At 43.0% G+C, this 23,198-nt stretch overlaps 1 protein-coding gene across 2 annotated transcripts in view; it reads right to left on the bottom strand.

Annotated features, from left to right (window-relative positions):
• The window catches only part of tie1 (tyrosine kinase with immunoglobulin-like and EGF-like domains 1), a 104,789-nt gene that overhangs the window by 55,800 nt on the left and 25,791 nt on the right, over nt 1–23,198 (bottom strand). For both annotated transcript variants that reach the window (XM_059983997.1, XM_059983998.1), the window contains exons 3-6: nt 18,017–18,127; nt 17,126–17,281; nt 12,519–12,650; nt 6,933–7,073 (exon numbers count right to left, since the gene is read on the bottom strand). In XM_059983997.1, coding sequence (XP_059839980.1) covers nt 6,933–7,073; nt 12,519–12,650; nt 17,126–17,281; nt 18,017–18,127 — 540 coding nt within the window. The remainder of the gene's footprint in view (nt 1–6,932; nt 7,074–12,518; nt 12,651–17,125; nt 17,282–18,016; nt 18,128–23,198) is intronic.

Below are 23,198 nucleotides of genomic sequence, written 5' to 3'. Positions count from 1 at the left end.
AAACTAATATACAGTTTTAAAAGCCATCTATTCCATCATCTAAATGATTGATATACAGCATAAAAAGCAGTCTCAACACCATCCCCTGCGGAACACCACTAGTCACTGGCAGCAAACCAGACAATGATCCTTTTATTACCACTCACTGCCTCCTACCAAACAGCCAATACTCTCAACATGTTAGTAAGTTTCCTGTAATACCATGGGCTCTTAACTTGATGAGCAGCCTCATGTGTGGTGCCTGGTCAAAGGCCCTGAGAGTCCAAATACACAACATCTACAACATCCCCTTTATCTATCCTACTTGTAACCTCCTCAAAGAATTCCAACAGGTTAATCAGGCAAGATTTTCCCTTAAGGAAATCATGCTGACTTTGTCCTATCTTGTCCTGTGTCACCAAGTACTCCATCACCTCATTTTTAACAATTGACTCCAACATCTTCCCAACCACTGAGGTCGGGCTAACTGGTCTATACAATTTCCTTTCTGCTGCCTTCCTCCTTGTGTCCATTATTATCAATCACCAATCACAGCCATCACTTACACTTGCCCACCTTGCACCAGAATACATGGATCCCGGTTCAGCCTCTTCAGTCACCCAGTAGACAACCCCTTTGGAGAACATCATCTCAACTTGAGAGATCACACTATCAACCTTATGTATATATGGCTGTACTGAAACAATTCCTTGTTCATTATGTTTTATTAGTTTGCTTTTATATTTGCTTGTGTTTTTCTTTTGTATTTTTAAATTAATTTTAATGCTCACTGTGTTGCATCAGATTCAGAGTGACCATCATTTTGTTCTCCTTTACACTCGTGTGCTGACAATGACAATAAACAGTCTTGCATACTGATTGAGGGATGAATATTGCTCAGAACACCAGTGATGACTTTTAAAAATCGTGATGGGATCTTTAATATCCATCTGAAGGAACAGATGTAGCTGCAGGTTAGTTTCTCATTTGAAAAACTAATTGACATTCTTGGCATTTAACATTCACTGAGGCTGAGAAAACAGGTTTTCAAACTAACTGACCAGACGGCTTTGGAGAAGTTACACAAATAAGGTGCCAACGCTCGATAGCTAACTTTATGCAAAAAGCTGGCTTGAATACCGGGCAGTATTTTGCTCTTTTCCTGGTATGATATGTTACCATTATTCTTATCAAACCCCTAATGAATGAAAGTTTGCCTTTCACTAAACTCTCTGCAGGCATGGCTCCTTTCCAGAGGATTTGGGCAAATCTACCTTGCTGATTCATTTTGCATCTATGCAGATAAGGATATTAGCATTTGTACCACAGTCAGATATTAGATCAGAAGTTCCACACTCTATACAAGGACAAAACTCTACTTTGAGTCAGAACTTACTTGACCTTTGTTCATGTGCCCTGCAGAACAGGTAGACCCGCAGCTCAAAGGGAAAAAGTAGTCTGATCGGCCTGTGAATGTTCACCTGCCTTTGGCACAAACCAGGGAGTGGGGAGAGGTGGATCTCTTGAAGCTTATCAAATGTTGATGTTTTCAATAGTGGGGGAGCCTAGAATCAGAGGGCACAGCCTCAGAATATAGGATGCCTCTTTAGAATAGAGATGAAGTGAATTTTCTTGATTCAGAGGAAGGTGAATCTGAGGAATTTATTTCTGCAGATGGCTGTGAAGGCCAAGTCATTGGGCATATTTAAAGTGGAGTTTGATAGGTTCTTAATTGGTAAGGGCAACAAAAGTTACGGGGTGGGGGGGGGGAAAGCAGGAAATTGGGCTTGAGAGGGAAAATAAAACAGTCATGATCAAATGGTGGAGAAGACTCAATAGGCCAATTGGTCTAATTCTGCTCCTATGTCTTATGGATTATGTCTAAACAACAAGGCAAGCTGAAGCATCCCTAACCTCCTTCCTTCATCATGGCCCCTCCATTTTCAGCCACTCTGTCCCCTTTCACTCTCCTCCTGATCTACCAAATTCCTCCTTCACTCACCCTCCTACTGGCACCCTGATCCCCCCCTTTCACCCACTCCATTTGACCATGAGCCACAGTCCTTTCACTAGACCACCCTCCCCCCTGCTGTGCCCGTCTGCCCACCCCACTCCCCTTAGTTGGTTTCATTCCCCACCTTTCTTTCCCATCAGATTTCATTATTCACAGCCCTTTGTTGCCTCCGTCTACCACGCCCCAGCCTCTGTCGCTCTTTCCACTCTTCCCTCCTTCATGTCTCTTTCTTCTTCACATGCCTCGGCCAGCTCTTTGATCACTCTGCCCCCTCACCACCTATACTAGCCATCTTCCCTCTAGCTTTTAGTCCAGGTGAAGGATGTCAGCATAAAATATCATAGAAACATAGAAATTTACAGCACATTACAGATCCTTCAGCCCACAATGTTGTGCCATCTATGTAACCTACTCTAGAAACTGTCTAGAATTTCCCAAGCACATGTCCCTCCATTTTTCTAAGCTCCATATACCTATCTATGAATCTCTTAAAAGACCCTGTTGTATCAGCTTCTCCCACCTTTGTTGGCAGTGCATTCCTCGCACCCACCACTCTCTGTGTGAAAAACTTACCTCTGACATCCCCCTCTAACTCCCTCCAAGCACCTTAAAACTATACCCCTCATGTTAGCCATTTCAACCCTGGGAAAAAGCCTCTGGTTATCCACATGATCAATGCCCCTCATCATCTTATAAACCTCTATCAGGCCACCTCTCATCCTCTGTTACTCCAAGGAGAAAAGGCCGGGTTCACTCAACCTATTCTCATAAGGCATGCTCCCCAATCCAGGCAACATCCTTGTAAGTCTCCTCTGTACTCTCTCTATAGTATCCACATCCTTCCTGTAGTGAGGTGACCAGAACTGAACACAGTACTCCAAGTGGGGTTTAACTGATGTCCTATATAGCTGTAACATTACCTCATGACTCTTGAACTCAGTCCTATGTTTGATGGATGCCCACACACCATACGCCTTCTTAACAACACTGTCAACCTGTGCAGCAGCTTTGAGTGTCCGATGACACAGACTCCAAGATCTCGCTGATCCTCCACACTACCAAGAATCTTACTATTAATATTATATGCTGTCTTAAAATTTGACCTACCAAGATGAATCACTTCAGACTTATCTGGGTTGAAGTCCGTCTGCCACTTCTCAGCTCAGTTCTACATCCTATGGATGTCATGCTGTAACCTTCGACAACCCTCCAGACTCTCCACAACACCCCCAACTGCCTATTACTCTTCACAGATATTGCCTGATCCACTGAGCTCCTCCAGATGTCTGTTTTCCGATCCAGAGTCCAGCAGCAGCAGTTTCCCGTGTTTCACCTTCCACTTGTTGGGGCCAATGTCTAATCCAATTTACTACCTCATCCTGAATGCCGAACAACTCAACCTTCCTGACCAGCCTCCCATGTGGAACCTTGTCAAATGCATTACTAAAGTCCATGTGGACAACGTCCACTGCTTTGCCTCCATCCACTTTCCCAGTACCTTCCTTGAAAAACTTGGTTTTTCAAAAAAAAAGGTTGGTTAGACTTGACCTAACATGCTCAAAGCCATGCTGACAATCCTTAATCAGTCCATGTCTACCCAAACACTTATATATCCGGCTCCTAAGAATGCCTTCAATAACTTTCTCATAACTGATCTCAGACTCACCAGCTTATAATTTCCTGGTTTATAGTTAGAGCCTTTTTTAAACAGTGGAATGGCATTAGCTATCCTCCAATCTTCCAGTACCCCCCCTGCGGCTAAGTATATCTTAAATATCTTTGCGAGGCTCCTGGCAATTTCTGCACTTGCCTCCTGGAGGTACCGAGAGAACACCGTGTCAGATCCTGGGGATTTATCCACCCTGATTTACCTCAGGGTAGCAAACACCTCCTTCTCCGTAATCTGTATAGAGTCCACGAAGGTGATGTCACTTTGCCTCACTTTCCCTCACTGAGGGTCGGCACAACATCATGGGCCGAAGGGCCTGTAATCTGCTGTACTATTCTATGTTCTATAGACTCTGTATTGGTCTGCTGAGTAATACAAATGCAAAAAATTCATTTAAGATCCCCCTCATCTGTTTTGGCTCCACCCATGGATTACTATTCTGAGCTTTCAATCCTTTTGCTCTTAACATATCTGCAGAATCCTTCAGCATTCTCCTTCATCTTGTCTGCTAGAGCAACCTCATACCTTGGTTTAGACACCCTGATTTCTTTCTTAAGTGTTCAAAGAGGTTAAAGATATCAGTGAAGACACCAGCCAGTTGGTCAGCCTAGGTCTTCAGGTACTCGGTCAGGAAATCCAGCTGAGCCAGGCGTGTCCCGTGGGCTCACCCTCGTGAAGGATGCGCTTACATCAGCCTGAAATGACAGGCTCATTAGGGGCTGTAGGAGTTTGTGAAGATGTCTTCATGTTGTGTTGGCCAAAGTGAGGCCTGATGGCAGGTAAATAAGCTTTTCCTTAAGATCAGTAAGATAAAGGGGATGGTTATACGACTTCAAGAGAACTCGCAACACTTAGATGCTCCCCACCCCCCTTAATATTGGTGGCACAGCAGCGGAAACTGTAGCAGTTTCAATCTGCTGAGAGTGAACACCACACAACATCTCATAGTCCCAGAACACAAACTACACAGTCATCAAAGCTAACCAATGCCTCTACTTTCTGAGGAGGCCAAGAAGAGCACATCCTTACTCCCACCATTGTACAGGTGCCCAGTAGAGAGCATCCTGACAAGCTTCGTCACTACCTGCCATGGAAACTGCACTGCCGCAGACTGGAAGCCTCTATAGCACATCCCTGACATTGGCCTACCTGCCGGCAAGGTGCTGGAAAACCGCCAGTAACATCATGAAAGATAACACACCCCCTGTCACGGACTGCTTGACCCACTCCATCAAGGAGGAAGCTACGTAGCATCCACGCCAGGACCACCAGACTCAAACAGTTACTTTCCCCAAGCAATGAGGCTGATCAACACCTCCTCCGCTGTTTTATTATTTGCTGCAAGCTGCCTTATGTGCAGCCTAACATTACCTTATGGAGATACAATCAACTTATGTATAATCAGCTATCTTTTATATTTATTGTAGGTTTTATTATTATTATTGATCTGGAGTAACAATTGAATTGAATTGACTTTATTCCTTACATCCTTCACATACATAAGAAGTAAAAATCTTTATGTTACATCTCCATCTAAAAGTGGCCATTCATTGTAGTTTATAATAAATAGTACGTATAAGAGGCCAGTCAGTATAGCATAGAAATACAATTGTAACAGTGTGAATTAGTCAGTCTGACGTCCTGGTGGAAGAAGCTGTCCCGGAGTCTGTTGGTCCTGGCTTTTATGCTGCGGTACCGCTTCCTGGATGGTAACAGCTGGAACATTTTATGGTTGGGATGACTCAGGTCTCTGATGATCGTCTGGGCCCTTTTTACACACCTGTCTTTGTAAATGTCCTGAACAGCAGGAAGTTCACATCTACAGATGCGCTGGGCTGTCCACACCACTCTCTGCAGAGTCCTGTGATTGAGGGAAATACAGTTCCCATACCAGGCAGTGATGCAGCCAGTCAGGATGCTCTCAATTGTGCCCCCATAGAAAGTTCTTAGGATTTGGGGGCCCATACCAAATATCTTCAACCGTCTGAGGTGAAAGAGATGCTGTTGTGCCTTTTTCACCACACAGCCGGTATGTACAGACCATGTGAGATCCTCAGTGATATGTATGCCGAGGAATTTAAAGCTGTTCACCCGGTCAACCCTAGATCTATTGATGTCAATAGGGGTGAGCCTGTCTCCATTCCTCCTGTAGTCCACAACCAGCTCCTTTGTTTTTTGCGACATTGAGGGAGAGGTTGTTTTCTTGACACCATTGTGTCCGGGTGCTTCATTATTATTTCAGATTAGGCCAATCAGTGTAGTGTCATCAGCAAATTTAATTAGAAGATTGAAGCTGTGGGTGGCAACACAGTCATGGGTATACAGAGAGTAAAGGAGGGGTGTTTGGACACAGCCCTGTGTTACTTTGTTCTCTTTTACTTGTGTATAGGAAAGGACATTAAACAATCTTAAATCTTGAATAAAAGGCACTGAGCTCGTCTAAGAGCAAAACCTTGGTGTTTGAATGCATTAAGGCCTTAGTGCAGTTGTCGAGCATCATCTGTGATTCCAGTTTCAATTGCCACTTCACATGTGAGCTGACTTTCTGGAGGTCATACCTGGATCTCTTGTACTTTAGTCACCAGACCTGAATGCCATTCATCTGGCCCTCTTGGTTCATCCAGTTTTTCTGGTTGAGAAAGACTCTGAATGATTTTGTAGAGAGGCACTCATCCATGACTGAGTTTACAAAGTCCGTGACAACTGTGGCATCTTCATTCAGATCCTCTGCGTCTGTGAACATGGCCTCATCAACTGACTTGAAGCAATCCCACAATTGCTCCTCTGACCACCTCTTCATTGTCCTTACTTCTGGAGCCCTTGCTCTTTAGCCTCTGCCTGCATGCAGGTAGGAGGACAGCTCAGTAATCAAATTTCCTGCAATGAGGTCCGGACGTGGAATGGAAGGCATTCCTTATCATAGTATAGCGGTGGTCAAGTCTGCTGGGACCCTTGCTGCTGCAGATGGTATGCGAATGATACCAACTGGCCAGAGGTTTCTTCGAGCAAGCCTGATCGAAGCCCCTCACGATAATTTGAAAGGTGCCAGTTAGCATTCTTTTGTTTGTTTATTGCTGTCATCAACACCTTAAGTGCATGCTTAACTTTGGATCATACATTGCATCAATCAGACCAAGATTTTGTTTGTTACAGTTTTTTTTACAATCCTGAGACTTCACCCTTCCAGCTTTCAATATCATATTTCTTTCCTCCGCTGCATAACAAACTTCGAGGCACCCCGGTAAAGCGAACGATATTTTCCACACTTACCTTCGTTACATTTCTTCCCGTGCCAACCTGCAGCGCAAGAGCAGCCGTAGGGATCGGGCAAGCAGAACCTGTAACCACTGCAGTGCCCTCGAGGCGTACACTCCTCTTGGCAATTGCGACCAAATCTTCCTGCTTTGCAGACTAAAACAAAAACAGTGGGCTGCTGAGAGTCTGACCAGTTTCAGTCCAGTGCACAAGACGAGCTTTTATAAGATCAATCACATTTCCAAATTCTGGATCAGATAGCATCTTAGTTTGGGTGAGCTAGGGCTTTTCTTTTTGGAATGAAGAAGGATAAGGGTTGGCTTGATAGAGATGTGTGGGATTAAATAGATTAAGTGGAGAGCCAAAGACTTTTCCCCAGGGCAGAAATGGCTAACATGAGGGGACATAATTTGAAGGTGATTGGAGGGAAGTATAGGAGAGGTCAGAGGCAAGTTATTTATTTTTCACACAGAGTGATGGATGAGTAGAACACACTTCCTGGTAGAGGCAGGTACATTAGGGACATTAAACTCTTAGGGACATGCATAATAGAAGAATAGAGGGTTGTGTGTGGAAGGGACAGGGTAGAGTTTAAAAGATCGGTACAACATTGTGAGCCCTAGGGCATGTACTGTGGTGCAATGTTCTATGTTTTTTGTCCTAATGCATCCAGAAGTGCTAATTTTCTCTGTTACCTCCACCTTTGATGCTGTCAAGCCAATCAAACCTTAATGCACCCCCCTCTTAGCTCTCACTTCTCCATCTCTCATTGCCTCCTCTGTTCACTCCATCAAATTTGCAAAGTGCGCACTTAGCTGTTCTTGACCACAAATTGGCTTATTTCTCCTCAGATCATACTTAGACACACCATTACCATTCTGCTTCATCTTACAAATACATTCTGCATAGCAAGGATAACATAATTTCTTTTATATATTAACAACCATATTCTGATACATTCCTCTCTGTCAATCCACCATCTTCCTTAACAGCAGTTTCCAAGAAGCTGGAGACATTTCTGTCACAGGCACTCAGATCCATGTTCATCTGCACCCATACCACCCCCTGCTTCCATTCCCATCAAGCCAAGTAGCCCCGCATGCCTCAGGCTTGCCCTGCTCCTTTCCTGCACCTAAATACCCATTTGATCTGAGGCAGCATCCATCATCAAGGATCCCTACTACCCAGGACATGCCCTTTGCCCCTTACTATCAGAGGAGTGGTCCAGGAACCTGAAAACACACACTCAGCAGTTTAGGAGCAGCTTCTTCCCCTTAGCAATCAGATTTTTGAACAGGCAATAAACCCATGGACATTACCTTTCTATTTTTGCTCTCATTTTGCACTACTCGTTTAATCTTTTAATACAGTATTTACTTATTATTGTAATTTATAATATATTTTATGTATTGTACTGTACTGCCACTGCAACATAACAGATTTCATGACATGTGCCCGTGATAATAAACCTAATTCTGATTTCTCTCCCATCCTCCATCTTGACCTTTGAAACTTCGCTTATGTGACCCATCTCTTATTCATTAAACCTAAACTACTATTGGGTACTTGCTCGTTAATGCAAACATCTAATCAGCCTATCATGTGGTGGACATGGTCAAGAGATTCACTTGTTGTTCAAACCAAACATCAGAATGGGGAAGAAATGTGATCTAAGTGACTTTGACCGTGGAATGATTTGCTTATCTCAAAAAAACTGATGTCCTGGGATTTTCACGCTCAGTAGTATCTAGAGCAATAGTACATAGTATCCAGGTGAGGGGTCTGTGGAGCCCAGTTTGGGAACGCCTGATCTAGAGTTTACAGAGAATGGTGTGCAAAACAAAAACAAAAACAAAACAACCAGTGACTTGTGGTTCTGTAGGTGAGAATGACCAATAATGAGAGAGGTTCGAGGAAAATGGCCAAACTGGTTCAAACTGACAGGAAGGCGACAGTAACTCAATCACACAATATAACATTGGTGCACAGAAGACCATCTCCGAACACACAACATGTCAAACCTTGAAGTGGATGAGCACCAGCAGCAGAAGACCATGAACATACACTCAGTGGCACTTAATTGGTACAGGAGGTATCCAATAAAGAAGACACTGAGTGCATGCTTACTGTACAAGTTTTGTGTAATATTGTGTTGATGTGATTATTATAATTTGAATTGCAGAGTTAACAAAAGTTTTAAACTTGTAAACTTCAAACTTAATGATTTTACATTTTAGTTCTGTGTTAAACAAGATATTTGTTGATAGTCATAGGTAATGATCTGGAAATCCCAGTATGCAAGATAGCATTTCTGATTAATAAGTTCCATACAGCTAACAGGCATCACTGGCCATGAGACCCCAATACATTTTTATCGTCTTTGAATCCGGTTTTACACAAGAGAAAATTGTGTAAAATATGAGAAAAATAGTCAGCAATTCTTTTTATTCATCTTCAGTTCTTTATATTCTTCACTTATTGAATGGTGATAGATACTTGTTGAATGATACACATACAGTGCAGGGAAGTTTCTCCTGAAATCAGCAGAGCACCTGTGGTTAAAATAGCCACAGGAAAGGGTGAACCAATTTACCTAAAATAGCATGTGAAATTTACCATTAAAATTGAACAAGAGAAGATAACTACACTCATTCTGTTTTTGTGGACATGTCGGCACGTTTCAAACAGGAGCTGTGAGAGGACAAGGAGCCTCACGTTCAGATGGCTACATTCAGGACTATTGGTGAATTTGTGGAGGGAGCCGAGTACTGGCTGGAGTATGGGGTAAGGTTGGGACACTTTTTCTGTGCTAATGGAATTACTGTGGAGGCTAGGAAATGCTCTACTCTCCTGACTGTGTGTGGGGCAAAGACTTACAAGTTGATAAGGAACTTAGCCGCACTGCGGAAACCAGGGGTGGGGGGGGGGGGGGGGGAGGTGGATTTCCAAATGACGAACTGGTCAAGCTCGTGGGGAACCACCACAATCCAAAACCGACGGTTCAAGTTTCACAGCCATTTCAGGAAGCCAGGTTAGTCTGTGGCTGATTTTGTGGCCAAGCTTCGGCAGCTGTCAGAGCATTGTGATTTTGGAGCCGTGGTGGATGACGTGGTCCGTGATAGATTAGTATGCAGCATTAATAATGATGCCACACAACGCCGCTTGCTGGGGGGAGCCCACCGTTGACTTTCTAGAAAGCCCTAGAGATTGCCCTAGGCATGGAGATGCTGCTAGTAATGCTAAGGATATCCAGAAAGTACATGGGAGGGTCGTAGTCGGCGGTAGTGCACCAAGTCAGGAGGGAGACTGGTAAACAGGCAAAGTGGGTGAAATGTTTGCGGTGTAGAGGGACGCAGTATGCAAATGTTTGCAAGTTCAAAGATACTGTCTGCCATGCTTGCAGCAAAAAGGGGCATTTAGCTAAAAAGTGCAGGAGCATAAAGGGTGAGGTTAAGCCTGGGCAGGGGAAAGCTCAGCAGACTCAGGCAGCCACACACCACCTAGGAGAAGCAGACGGAGAGGCTGCGTGTGCCTACAACATGTTTGGGGTGAAAACGGATGAGGAACCTCCTGAACCATGTTATGTCACAGTTATTGTCAGGGGAAAGGACATTAAGTTTGAGATTGATTCAGGGGCTACTGCATTGGTCATTAGTGAGGAGACCCACAGGAGGACATGGGGGTCCAATCTGATCCCACCAATCTGTCAAAGTTCAAACTCAGACCGAAACGGGGCAGCCCATACTTCATTTAAGGGTGTCATATGTGAATATTTCAGCCGGGGGTCAAAAGGCTGAAGCCAGGCTAGTGATAGCTAAGGGCAGTGGCCCCAGTTTTTTAGGCTGCGATTGACTTAGCAAAATCCAGCTCAACTGGCATGAAATTAAGTATGCGCACACAACGGAGGACATTCTGCAGCGGTATAGTGACGTTTTCAGGGACGAGCTGGGCATACTGAAAGTCATGACTGTGAAACTCCATGTCGACCCTGAGGCCACACCATCTTTTTTTAAGCCCAGGTCGGTGCCCTATGCCATGAAAGGCAAAGTCGAGGAGGAGCTGGAACGTTTACAAGGGCTGGGCATCATTGAGCCCGTCCAGTTTTCAAGGTGGGTGGCTCCCATTGTTCCAGTTTTGAAGGCAGACAAAACGCTTGTTGCAGTATATGAATAATAAAAGGTGCAGCATGTAGGTCAAGTCGTCGATGGCAATGTGAGTGACAGACATAGTCTGGACACATTTGAGAGTGAGCTCGCAGCACAGCTTGCGGCTTTTCAGCCTATTACAGGAGAAATTGAAGTTACCCCCTCGGCACTGAAAGCCAGCACGCCACTTCTAGTACGGCGAAGCAGTGACTCAGCTCTTGTACCACCTGCCCAGTTACAGCAAGGTGCATCTCATCCTCGTCGCCAAAAATATGTGGTAACTTCTACTTTACAAAAGGACCACTCGACAATTTTATGGCCAAGAGAACATCTTAATCTATGATAGCAAATGATATTTACAATACAGAAGCTTTCAGGTAACTTGTACGGCGTGGGTGGTGGAACTACATACAATGCATACCGGTAGTAAAAACCCCACTGACCCTAGAAGCAGCCTCTTGTTACCAACAGCTTACTGATTAATATTAACTTACTTTTAATACTCACATTACAACAGATAACTACGCTCATTCTATTTCTGGTGGTCCCACAACCAACGATCTCACTTGAAGGATTCTTTATCTTATTATTTCATGCTCTCGTTATTTATTGCTACATATTTATATTTGCATTTGCACATTTTGTTGTTCATCAATCCTGTTTAAAGTTATTGTTCTATAGAGTTTGGAAGTACGTATGCCTGCAGGACAAAGAAAGTCAGAGTTGTACTTGGTGACATGTACTGCATGTACTCTGATAATAAATTTTACTTTGAACTTTGAAATAGCCATACCCGTGGTTAGTGAATGAATTTTACTGGACAATGCTGCTTTAGATGAATCAGAATCAGGTTTATTATCACTGACATATGTCGTGAAATTCGTTGTTTTGCGGCTGCAGTACAGTGCAATACATGAAAAATTACTACAAGTTATAATGTTAAATATACACGTTAATAAGTAGTGCAAAAAGAGAGCAAAATAGTGGGATAATGTTCATGGGTTCATGGAGAAATCAGAAGCCTTATGGTGGAGGAGAGGCAGCTGTTCCTAAAATGCCGGGTGTGCATCATCAGGCTCCTGTACCTCCTTCCTGGTGGCAGCAGTCAGGAGAGATCATGTCCTGGATGGTGAGGGTTCTCAGTAATGGATGCTGTCTTCCCAAGGAACTGCCTTTTGAAGATGTCCTTGATGGAGCTGGCTGAGCCTACAACGCTCTGCAGCATTTTTGACCCTGTACTTTGGAGCTTCCAACCCATGTGGTTCCAATGCACAGCCTTTGTTACGCTGTTACTTTTGTTACTCTGTGGGTGTCGGGGCTGAGTTTCAAGTAAGTTAATTAAATCACTATAAAGTGCATACATTTCATTTGAAGAATGGTCGCAAATTCAGTGCTACATGGATGCTTGATTTATGAAATAAGAGTGCTGCTCAATATTAATCATCTGTTTTCTTACCAAATTGACAATTTTCTCCTGTGTAGCCTGGTCCACAGATACATTCCCCAGTACCTTCGTGACAGATCCCTCCGTTCAGACAATCAGGGCAGGTTTTATCACATGATGTGCCCCACTTCTTATCAGGACAGGCTGTAATATAACATGAAGATGTTAGTACAATATCAGAACAGTGTCCAATAACCAGTTAATGTTCATGTATCTTTCTTCAGTTATTTCTCCTGGTGATAGGTCATAGCCCATATTGCCACTGAGCTTTATATCACTAACAATTTTAGATATATTACACATAATTCCTCTCATACAAATACTTACATAGGATGGGAACAGACGTGACTCCAGTAAAAATCCATACAGTGCCCCTTTATTCACAACCTTCTAATTTACAAATGACCCATTTATGTTTATGCTGTTTTCTGTCTGGGAAATTAATCACTTAACTACAACAGTATCCTAATCTCAACACACTGTCCTCCAACTTTGCTTAATAATCTCTTATTTGCTTAATATTAAAATTTCCTCAAAATTAAAAAAAAACCTCCATAAATTGTTTTAAACTCAGTTGTACTGCTCGTTACTATATTCAGGTAAGTCAGATTTGATTTTCCTTTCACAAATCTGTTAACTCTCCCCAATCTTTTCACCATTTCCTTTATAATGGATTCCAGCATTTCCCTTCTACCGATGGCAGGCTAAGTGGTCTATAAGTTTGTATTTTCTCTCATCTTCCCTGCTGTTGTTACCTTCAAATTTGTGGGAACCATTCTAGAAGCAAAATAATTTTGGAAGATGACAATTAGTGTCTGTATTACCTCAATTCCACTCCTCAAAGGCTAGTATAGAGGTCATCACGTCCTGGGAATTTAACAGCTTTCAGTTCCCCCAATTCTTCCAATATTAAGTTTTACTATTCTTTGAAATCGTCATCATTCTAGACCTGTGGTTCCCAACTAGTAAGCTTTCTGTGCGAATCCTGATGAAGAGATCCGACCTGAAGAGATCTGAGCTTTGACAATTCCTTCCCCCACACCCCACAGATGCTGCTTGGCTCTCTGAGTATGCAGATTGTGTGCAGCTCCAGATTCCGCCCATCTGCAGTCTCTTGTGTCTCCGAACTTTCTATGTGTTCTTCCATGCAGTCAGACAAAACTATTTGTTTCATTCCTCTTCACATTTCATGCTCAGGTTTGGTCAACCCAAGGGAGGAAATACTTATGACTGAAGGAATGCAACAAAGATTAATTAGTTTGATGCTCGGCTTAAATGGCTTGTTGTATGGCTTGGAAGATATATAGGTTAAGCATACAGGGCTTAAAGTTTAATGATTTTATCTATGCTGCTAATTACAATGTTTTGATTAGTCAAATCTACTTTCCTTTTCGTAAACTTATTTTAATAGCTGTGTGTGGATGGACCAAAAACAAGTTAAAAACAAATGATCTGAAATATAAATGAAAGGAAAAAATGAAAATGTTCTTCTACGGACAATTAAAGTATCAGATGTAGACTACTAATGCAGCATCTATTGACAGTTAACCTGTTGACTTTGCAGATTTTGTCATTTGATTATGTATTGCTGCAATATTAGTCTGTGTTATAGAGACCACATTGTTCAACATGTGGACGAGGATAGGTAACTCGGAAATAACTATGAGAAAAGGACTGAATGGTATGCTCCAATGGACTCCATGGAGCAAATGGCCTTCTGGGATATATGGAAATATGCAACCTACCATAGATTAGATGACTGAGAAGAAGCCAAGCAAAATCTGAATCTGAGGGATTTGGGACTGATGTGACAAGGCTTGGGGCTCGTGATGCAGGAAAACAAAACCACTGAAAATGACAGGTGAGTATGTGAAAGATTTTAAAAAGTGAGATTAAGATAGGATTAGAGTAAAATGAGTTGTTGATGGTTGGTGTGGATTTAATGGAGCAAAGAGCCTGATTCCATGCTCCTGTGGCTTTGTGACTTGAACTTTCCGCAGTCTTATTACTATATAATATAAGCTTTATACAGGGCTTGAAAATGTACAACAATGATTTTTTCCCTGTGGCTGTTTTGAAAAACTCCTTAAAAATATATAAATGGAGCACTTTTGTTAATACAGTTGAACACATGTTTACCCAAAAATATAAAAACTTTTAATCAAAATCATTCCTGGACCTGTGAGCCACTCAGTCTTTATTGGCTGAAAACAGTGTTTAACAAATATAGAGGACCACATTGTAAATAATCACATGGGGTGCCACGGTAGAGTAGTGGTTAGCACAACAGTTTACAGCACAGGTGACCCAGGTTCAATTCCCATCGCTGCCTGAAAGGAGTTTGTGCTCCAGTGTCCTCCAAAGACATACTGGCTGATTTGTTAATTGGTCATTGTAAATTGTCTCATGATTAGGCTAGGATTAAATTGCAGATTGTCAAAGGGCTGATACCATACTCTGTGACAATATATAAAAAAATACAGAAACTGTATGCAGTTTAATAAATTATAAAGGGCATTTAAATTATCTTTTCACACCATCCTCTGCAAACTCTACGGTCTACCCCAGGAGATTAGCAGCTTCAGAGCTACTTAAAGCTCATCATCTGGTTCCAATCATTCCACGGTCAAAATCACTGAGATCACAATTCTTCCTCATTCTGATGTTTGGTCTGAACAACAACCGAATCTCTTGACCATGTCTACATGCATCTATGCATAGAGTTGCTGCTGCATGATTGTCTGATTAGATATTTGCACTAATGAGTAGGTGTATTGGTGTACCTAATAAAGTGACCACTGAGTGGAAGTGGAGGGAAAAAATACTATTGGAGAAATCAGGGGTTCAGACAGCATCTTTGGAAGAAAATGGACAGTCAACATATCAGGTTGAGACCTGTGATTGTCATGGGTAGATCCACAGCTTTGTTCATACTTTAAACACAAAATACTCTGCAGATGCAGGGGTCAAAGCAACACACACAACACGCTGGAGGAACTCAGCAGGTGGGGCAGCATCCGTAGAAACGAACAGTCAACGTTTCGGGCCGAGACCCTTCATCAGGACTGAAGAGGGAGGTCTGGGGCCCTATAAAGAAAGTAGGGGGAAGGTGGGAAGGAGAAGGCTGGTAGGTGCCAGGTGAAAAACCAGTAAGGGGAAAGATCAAGGGGTGGGGGAGGGGAAGTAGGGAGGGGAAAGGCAGGAGAGGTGAAGAAGGAATGTAAGGGGAAAGCACTATGGGTAGAAGAAGGTGGAACCATGAGGGAGGTGATAGGCAGCTGGAGGAGGAGGCAGAGTGAAACTGGGATGGGGGAAAGGGAGGGAGAATTTATTGTTCATGCCAAGGGGCTGAAGACTACCCAGATGGTATATGAGGTGTTGCTCCTCCAACCTGAGTTTGGCCTCATCATGGCAGTAGAGGAGGCCATGTATGGACATATTCGAATGGGAATGTGAAGGAGAGTTGAAGTGGGTGGCAACCGGGAGATCCTGTCTGTTGTGGCGGACACAGGTGCTCGGATACAGGTCTGTAGGTGCTCGACGAAGCGGTCCCCCAATCTGCGTCGGGTCTCTCCGATGTAGATGAGGCCACACCGGGAGCACGGGATGCAATAGATGACCCCAGACTCACAAGTGAAGTGTTGCCTCACCTGGGAGGACTGTTTGGGGCCCTGAATGGTGGTGAGAGAGGAGGTGTAGGGACAGGTGCAGCATTTATGCTTGCAGGGATAAGTGCAGGTGGGAGATCTGTGGGGAGGGACGTGTGGACCAGGGAGTCGCGGAGGGAACAATCCCTGCGGAAAGCGGAGAGGGAAAGATGTGTTTAGTGGTGGGGTCCTGTTGAAGGTGGCGGAAGTTGCATACTTTGACTGTTTCTTCAGCCTCTAGCAGCCTCTGCTGTTGAAAGTATGAAAACTTGTGAACAGTCCCATTGTTATTTCACCAACTGCCGTGAGGCTATTAGCAAGAACAAATGGAACTTCAGCAAAATTCAACAAGAGGAGACCTTAAAAGGAGTGCACTACTGTATTGGCATTAATATATTAATAATTCTTGCAACTTTAAACTTAGTAAAAAATCAGATTTTATCCAATTTAATCAGACAAACTGTTTAAACAATTAGCTTTTATTAAACATGATTTTATTTATAATGTTAAATTCAGTTTTCTTGTACTATGAAAGAAAAAGCAACCCTAAGGATAGGTACCTCCCATGGTCTCATCCATCATTTACATAAAAATCCCATCTTTCTGAAATATACTAATTTATTCAATTATAACATTTGGGCATCACCAAGAGGCCAGCGCTTACTGACCATCCCAAATCTCCCATGAACTTAATGGCAATCCAAACTGTCTTTAGGACAGCTAAAAATAAACCATTTTGCTCTGAGTCTGGAGTCACAAATAAGCTAAAGTTTATTGGACCTTGTAGCCCAGATGAGTTTTTTTAGACAGCAATTATGGTTTTTAAATTCTAGGGTTTATTTAATTAACTTATTTTAAATTCCTCCGCTGCCCTGTTGCGATTTGAGCTCATGCTTCTTGGTTGTCTGTCTAGTTTCCACGGGGCTACTGGACCAAATATGCAGCCATTTGCCAAATTCAAGATAAACTTACCTCGGACTATAAGTCTGAAGAAAGCACCTTGTAGAATATTCCCACTGAGTACTGTTGTGCTATAAACACAGGTGTGAGATGAACTCGCATTTTCAAACTCCAGGGGAACAGTCCCATTTTTTATTTCATTGGTGTGGATTGTACTCACGTAGCTACCTAAGAAAACACGATGTCACACGCTGTGAGACATTGATCCAGAATTACATCAAGAAAAATGTAAATAGGAACAAGGAGACAGAATCAGAAAGGCAAATATACAATTATTTAGAAATGCAGCAATCGGCTGAAGTTAGAAGTCGAAGGCCGACTCCAATTCCTCCTTCAGCCCTCTACCTTTTCCATTTATCACCTCCCAGCTTTTCACGTCACTCCACACCCATCCACCCACTTTCTCCCTCACTGCTTTCACCTATCACCTGCCAGCTTGTACTCCTTCCCCTCACCCCCACCTCCTTATTTGGGCTTCTTCCCCTTTCCAGTCCTGCAGAAGGGTCTCGGCACAAGACGCCAACTCTTTATTCCCCTCTATGGACATTGCCCGAGCTGCCGCATTCCTCCAGCATTTTGTGTACATTGCTAAGATTCCTGTAGCTCTTTTTCTGCTATACTGGATAATAGATATCACCAGTAATAAGAGACAATCTCTTTTAATTGTTCTAAAAGTGATTGATAAACCAGTGCCTATTCTCAAGAGTGCAACAGTCACCTATCACATGCTACGTGTTGACATGTCATGCCTCATTACTGCATTCATAATTGCCGTCCAAACTCTACACAAGCATGCCCCTCGTGCGGACATTAAGCTGAGCTCCTTCCAACACTTTCGGCAGGACACTCACTCCTGCGGGAAAGTCTGACGATGAAGCAAACAGGAAGGCTCAAGTCACTCACCATTGCATTTCAACATGACATCCTCATTTACCAAATTCTGCTTCTGCACTTGAAGGAAAGCAGTTTCGCCCCTGTTCACTGTGGTTGTGAGTCCGTTAGGGTAGAAGTCAGCTGGAAGGACAGAGAAAAACAACTTTCATACCAAAGCAATGAGTGGAAAGTTTAGAGAATGACAAGTTTCATTTCGTATACGTTTTAACTCCACATAATCTACCAAGATATTTCAATGGAGCAATATCAAATTTGGCACAGTCACAGAATGAAACAACATTGAATCAGACCAAAAGCTTGTAGAAAAGATGGGTTCTAGAGGCAGCCTCACAAGGAGGAAGGAGCGATACCGTGGTAGAGGGGTTAGGAAGTGCATTCAACAGTTTAGGGCCATCACGATTGAAGGAAAGGCCATTGATGAAGGACCCTGAGAAAGATCAAGAGCTTGAGCAGGGAAGTATTTTGATTAGAGCACTGAAGACAACAGGCTTTGTGGGGGTGGTTAGACTATTGACGAATTTGAAAAATGAAGATTTTTAATCCGAATAGGTGTTTAGTGAGAACCAAATGTAGATCATATGCTTGGAATAGAAGAGTGACCACAATGGTATTGAAGATGTTGTCAGGTAGGGAAATTGCAGAAGCTTCCAAATACTGACACGTTCAAAGAATGTGAGGGAGTGGTTACAAAATGTAAAACAACTTGACGTGGAGAAGGAGTTACCAAATACAGAGACCATTAGTGAGGGAGGCTGGGGGATTACCTGCAACAGACAGATGATTTGTAGAATTTAGGGAAATATCAAGCATTGGCACACCTACAGCCACACCTCATGAAGTCAAAAAAACCTACAACAGTCATTAGACAGCTTACCAAACAATGACCTCCCTCACGGTGGAATTACCAAACACTGGCATATTCGCAATGAAAGCGAAGGAGAAGTAAACACAGCAACACTTTGTGTTAGAGTGACAGAGCTAACTACTGATGGGGGTAGGGAGTTACCATACACTGGTACACCTAGTAAAAGAAGTAAGGACTTTTGCAAACACAGGCTCTGCTGGTGATAATTGGTTAATCATTTACCAAATGTAGTTAGTGATGTTAATTTATCTTCTGTCCTCAGTTTGCTTATGAAATTTGGTTCTGATGAAGTTGTTCAACAAAATCTGAAAATACTATAATGCTGGCTCCTCACAGTTCCAGTGACACGTGATTGATCCTGACCTTTGGAACTGTCTCTGTGGAGTTTGCACATTCTCTCCTTATTATGGTTGTTCATGTTCCATCGCATATCCCAAAGATATGTCTACTGTATATTACCCCTTAATGTGGGTACGTGGCAGCGAAATGAAAGAGCAGCTTTACGGCATAGGAGGCAAAATAAGGCAGGAGTGCAAGGAAAGACTGGGACTGGTGGGATTGCTCTGCTGGGAAGCGGAACAAAGCAGGTGTAGAAGAATTTGACAATGTGCCACGCCTGAGGCTGCTTAACAAGCTACGAGCCCATGGTATTACAGGAAAGATTCTAGCACGGATAAAGCAGTGGCTGATTGGCTGGAGGCAAAGAGTGGTAATAAACGGAGCCTTTTCTGGCTGGCTGCTGGTGACTAGTATTGTTCCACAGGGGTCTGCATTGGGACCAATTCTTTTTATGGTGGTTTCTTTCGAACTTATAGTCTTTTAACATCTTTGGACTATTTTTACTGTGCCCATGGTCTGTTTTTTTAATCAATTATGGTATTTGTCGTGTGCTTTTGTGATATCATTCTGGAGGAACATTGTTTCATTTTTTAACTGCATTGCAGTTGAGGTTTCTAAATGACAATAAACTGAAATTCAATGAATTCAATTCAATCAATTAATGATTTGGATGATGGAATTGATGGCTTTTTTGCTAAGTTTGCATACGATACGAAGATAGGTGGAGGGGCAGGTAGTTTTGAGGAAGTAGAGAGGCTACTGAAGGACAGACAGATTAGGAGAATGGGCAAAGAAATGGCAGATGGAATACTTTGTTGGAAAGTGTACGGTCGTGCACTTTGGTAGAAGAAATACAAGGGCTGACCATTTTCTAAATAGAGATAAAATACAAAAAACTGAGGCACAAAGGGTCTTGGGAATCCTTGAGCAAGATTCCCTGTGGGTTAAGTTGAGGACAAGTCTGTGGTGAGGAGGGCAAATGCAATGTTAGCATTCATATCAAGGGGACTATAATATAAAAGCAGGAATGTAATTTTGAACTTCTGGTAAGATGGCGGTGTGTGCAAACACAGCAGATTCTCGGAAGCCAACCAAAGGTTCTTTTTCTTTGTAAAATTTGTTTTTTTAAAAAAAAACAATCCAAAGATAATTCTGCTCTAAGAACACTGGGTACTTCAGGGCTACTCCCAGACTTTACTGCTCGTTGATCAGAATGGCTGAAAAGGTATCGGCAGGGAAGCCAGACGAGGTATTGAAGGGCTTGGCCGAGATGTTGAAGACGTCAGCCAGGATGTCGGAGGAGCCAGTTTGAGTACAGCGGAGCTGACCTGGCTGCAGACTATGTCGTTGCCTGCTACATGGAAGCGCCAAGTGCAGAATAACAGTGGGTGATCGTCCTGGACATTTCACTTGCAATCGCAAGACTCTGGTGGACAGTGATAACCTAAGTTGCTGCAAGCCTGTTACCCTGGTCTGGTGGAGGGACTGTCGACGTGGGAACGTGTAGCCTCAGTTGTAGTGAGAACTAGGCCTCAAGCCTTGGGCTTGCCTGCTGCGGCAGACCAGCTGAGGGACGTGGAAGCACTACAGCATGGTTGAGCTCGGATGGGTCCTGGCCTTGCCTGTCAGTGCTGCCCTTCTGTGTTCAAGTGGTGGAATGACAAGCTGGATTACATTATTTGTATCTGAACACTGCAGGGAGACTATCATCGATTGCTGAACAGTGTCGCTTAGGGTCTTGGACTACTTGTTTTTTCTCCCCCAAGTGAATAGGTTTTGCTTGATATTTTGAATTACGTTTCTCACTATTTTTGAATGTTTGCTTGCTATTTTGAATGTTTTGCACCTTGGCCGGAAAGGAATGCAGTCTTGTTACGAACTTGATTTGATTGGATTTTGATTCAAGACTTTACTAAGCTGAAGCGAGGCCTCACTTGGAGTATTGCGATCAGTTTTGGGCCCCTCATCTTAGAAAAGATGTACTGAAACTGGAGACGGTTTAAGAAGGTTCATGAAAATGATTCCAGTATCAAATGGCTTGTCATATGAAGAGCATTTGATGGTTCTGAACCTGTATTCACTGAAATTCAGAAGAATGAGGGGGGACCTCACTGAAACCTATCAAATGGTGAAAGGCCTTGATAGAGTGGATGTGGAGAGGTGTGGCCTTTTAGAATGGAAATAAGAAACGTCTTTCGCTAGAGAGTGTTGAATCTGTGTAATTTGTTGCCACAGGTAGCTTTGGAGGCCAAGCCTTTATGTTTATTTAAAGCAGAGGTTGATAGATTCTTGATTGGTCAGGGCATGGAAGGATACGGAGGAAGGTAGGAGATTGGGGCTGAGATAAAAAAAATGGATCAGCCATGAAGAAATGGCAGAACAGACTCGATGGGCCAAATGGCCTAATTCTGACGAGGTTGAGGTTTCTCCTCACTATGAGATGATTATGGTGTCAAGTGGAGGGTTTTGCCAGAGTTTGTACTGGGCAGATTCATTAGCAGCATTCAAAAGAGAGCTGGATTAATATTTGGGGACAAAAAAGGTTTCTCAGGCCTTGTGAAGGGGGATAAAGAAATAGAATTAGTAGGATTTCTCATACACAGAACTGGTACGGCATTGATAGTTTTTCATATGTAATTATTCTGTGTTTCTGAAATACTGCCAGAAAAGCTTTGTGAGTTAAATACCAGTCTGTTTAAATACAATCCAGTTTATTCTGCCTGCACTTTCTGCTGCCTTGGGAAAGTAACCAACAGCCAAAGACACCTCCCATCCCAGTCATTCTCTCTCCTCCCCCTTCCCCCCTCATTGGGCAGAAGAAGCAGAGATACCTCCCACCCCTGTTATTTTCTCTTCTCCCTTCCCTTTGGGCAGCAGACACAGAAGGCTGAAAAAAAAACTGTCCTGCCATGCTAAACTTCTGTCTCCCTGTTATGGTCTCTTGTATGGACCTCTAATATGATAAACAAGAACTCTTGCTCTCTCAATCAACCAAGTCATGGGGCTTGCAGTTAATTTGTCTGCCTGAACTACAGTTTCTCTGTAACTGCTACAGTTATTGCTGCATTCTGCATTGTTACTGCCTTTGCCTTAATAATACCTCGATGTACATACATCTGTCTGGATGGCATGCAAAACAAAGTTTTTCAGTGTCTCTTGCTACATATGAAAATGCCAACCCATTTACCAATTACTGAATGCCAATCAGATATCTTCCTTGTGGTTCAATGTTTTATTTTGTCTGGCTGTATGAGGTTATTAATTACTGAGGGGGGAACTGGCTGTGGGAGGGAGTGCAAAGCAGGGAGTAAATGGAAAGGCAGCTTGTTATTAAAGATGAAGTGGTACAGAATTCTTATTTCTGTAGTGAAATTGAATTTCAGGAGTTATGCATGATGCAATCAGCATATTATTATATTTGTTGAGTGACCCTCCAGACAAATCTAACTTCAGGCTGTGACTTTCATGAGCAATTTTGGTGTCTAATTCATTTCTGCTCTTTGGTAAGACTGAAAACTAAAATTGAAGATAGTTATCAGCAAGTTCCTCCCTAATTCATAGCACTTAACTAACTAGGCCATCCAGTGGTAGGGCCACTGGCCAACAGTGCCAGAAACCAGGTTTCAACCCTGACCTCGGATGCTGTCTGTGCGGAGCCTGCATATTTTTCCTAAGACTGTGTACGTTTCCTCCAGGGTGTTCCAGGTTTCTCTCAGGTTCCAGTGAGGTACAGATAGAAAAGCTAAATAGACCCTGAGTGTGCAGGGGAATGGTAGAATCTGGTGGGAGTTGATGAGAAGGTGGATTGGTTTAAAAACTGGGATTAATCTAGGATTAGACTATATAGGTGCTGGATGGTTGATGGGACAAAGGGCCTGGATGCATGTTGAACTTCTCTTGGAGCCCAATGACACAGTCATGTACTCGTGCCAAATGCAAAACAATGGTGATTACTATCACCTCTGTTTGTCTCACATCAGTGTTTGT

This window comes from Hypanus sabinus, chromosome 11, assembly GCF_030144855.1.
Source record: "Hypanus sabinus isolate sHypSab1 chromosome 11, sHypSab1.hap1, whole genome shotgun sequence".
In the NCBI taxonomy this organism is placed as follows: Eukaryota; Metazoa; Chordata; class Chondrichthyes; order Myliobatiformes; family Dasyatidae; genus Hypanus; species Hypanus sabinus.
Note: the sequence above shows the minus strand (reverse complement) of the source record. Positions and strands in the feature narration are given on the sequence as shown.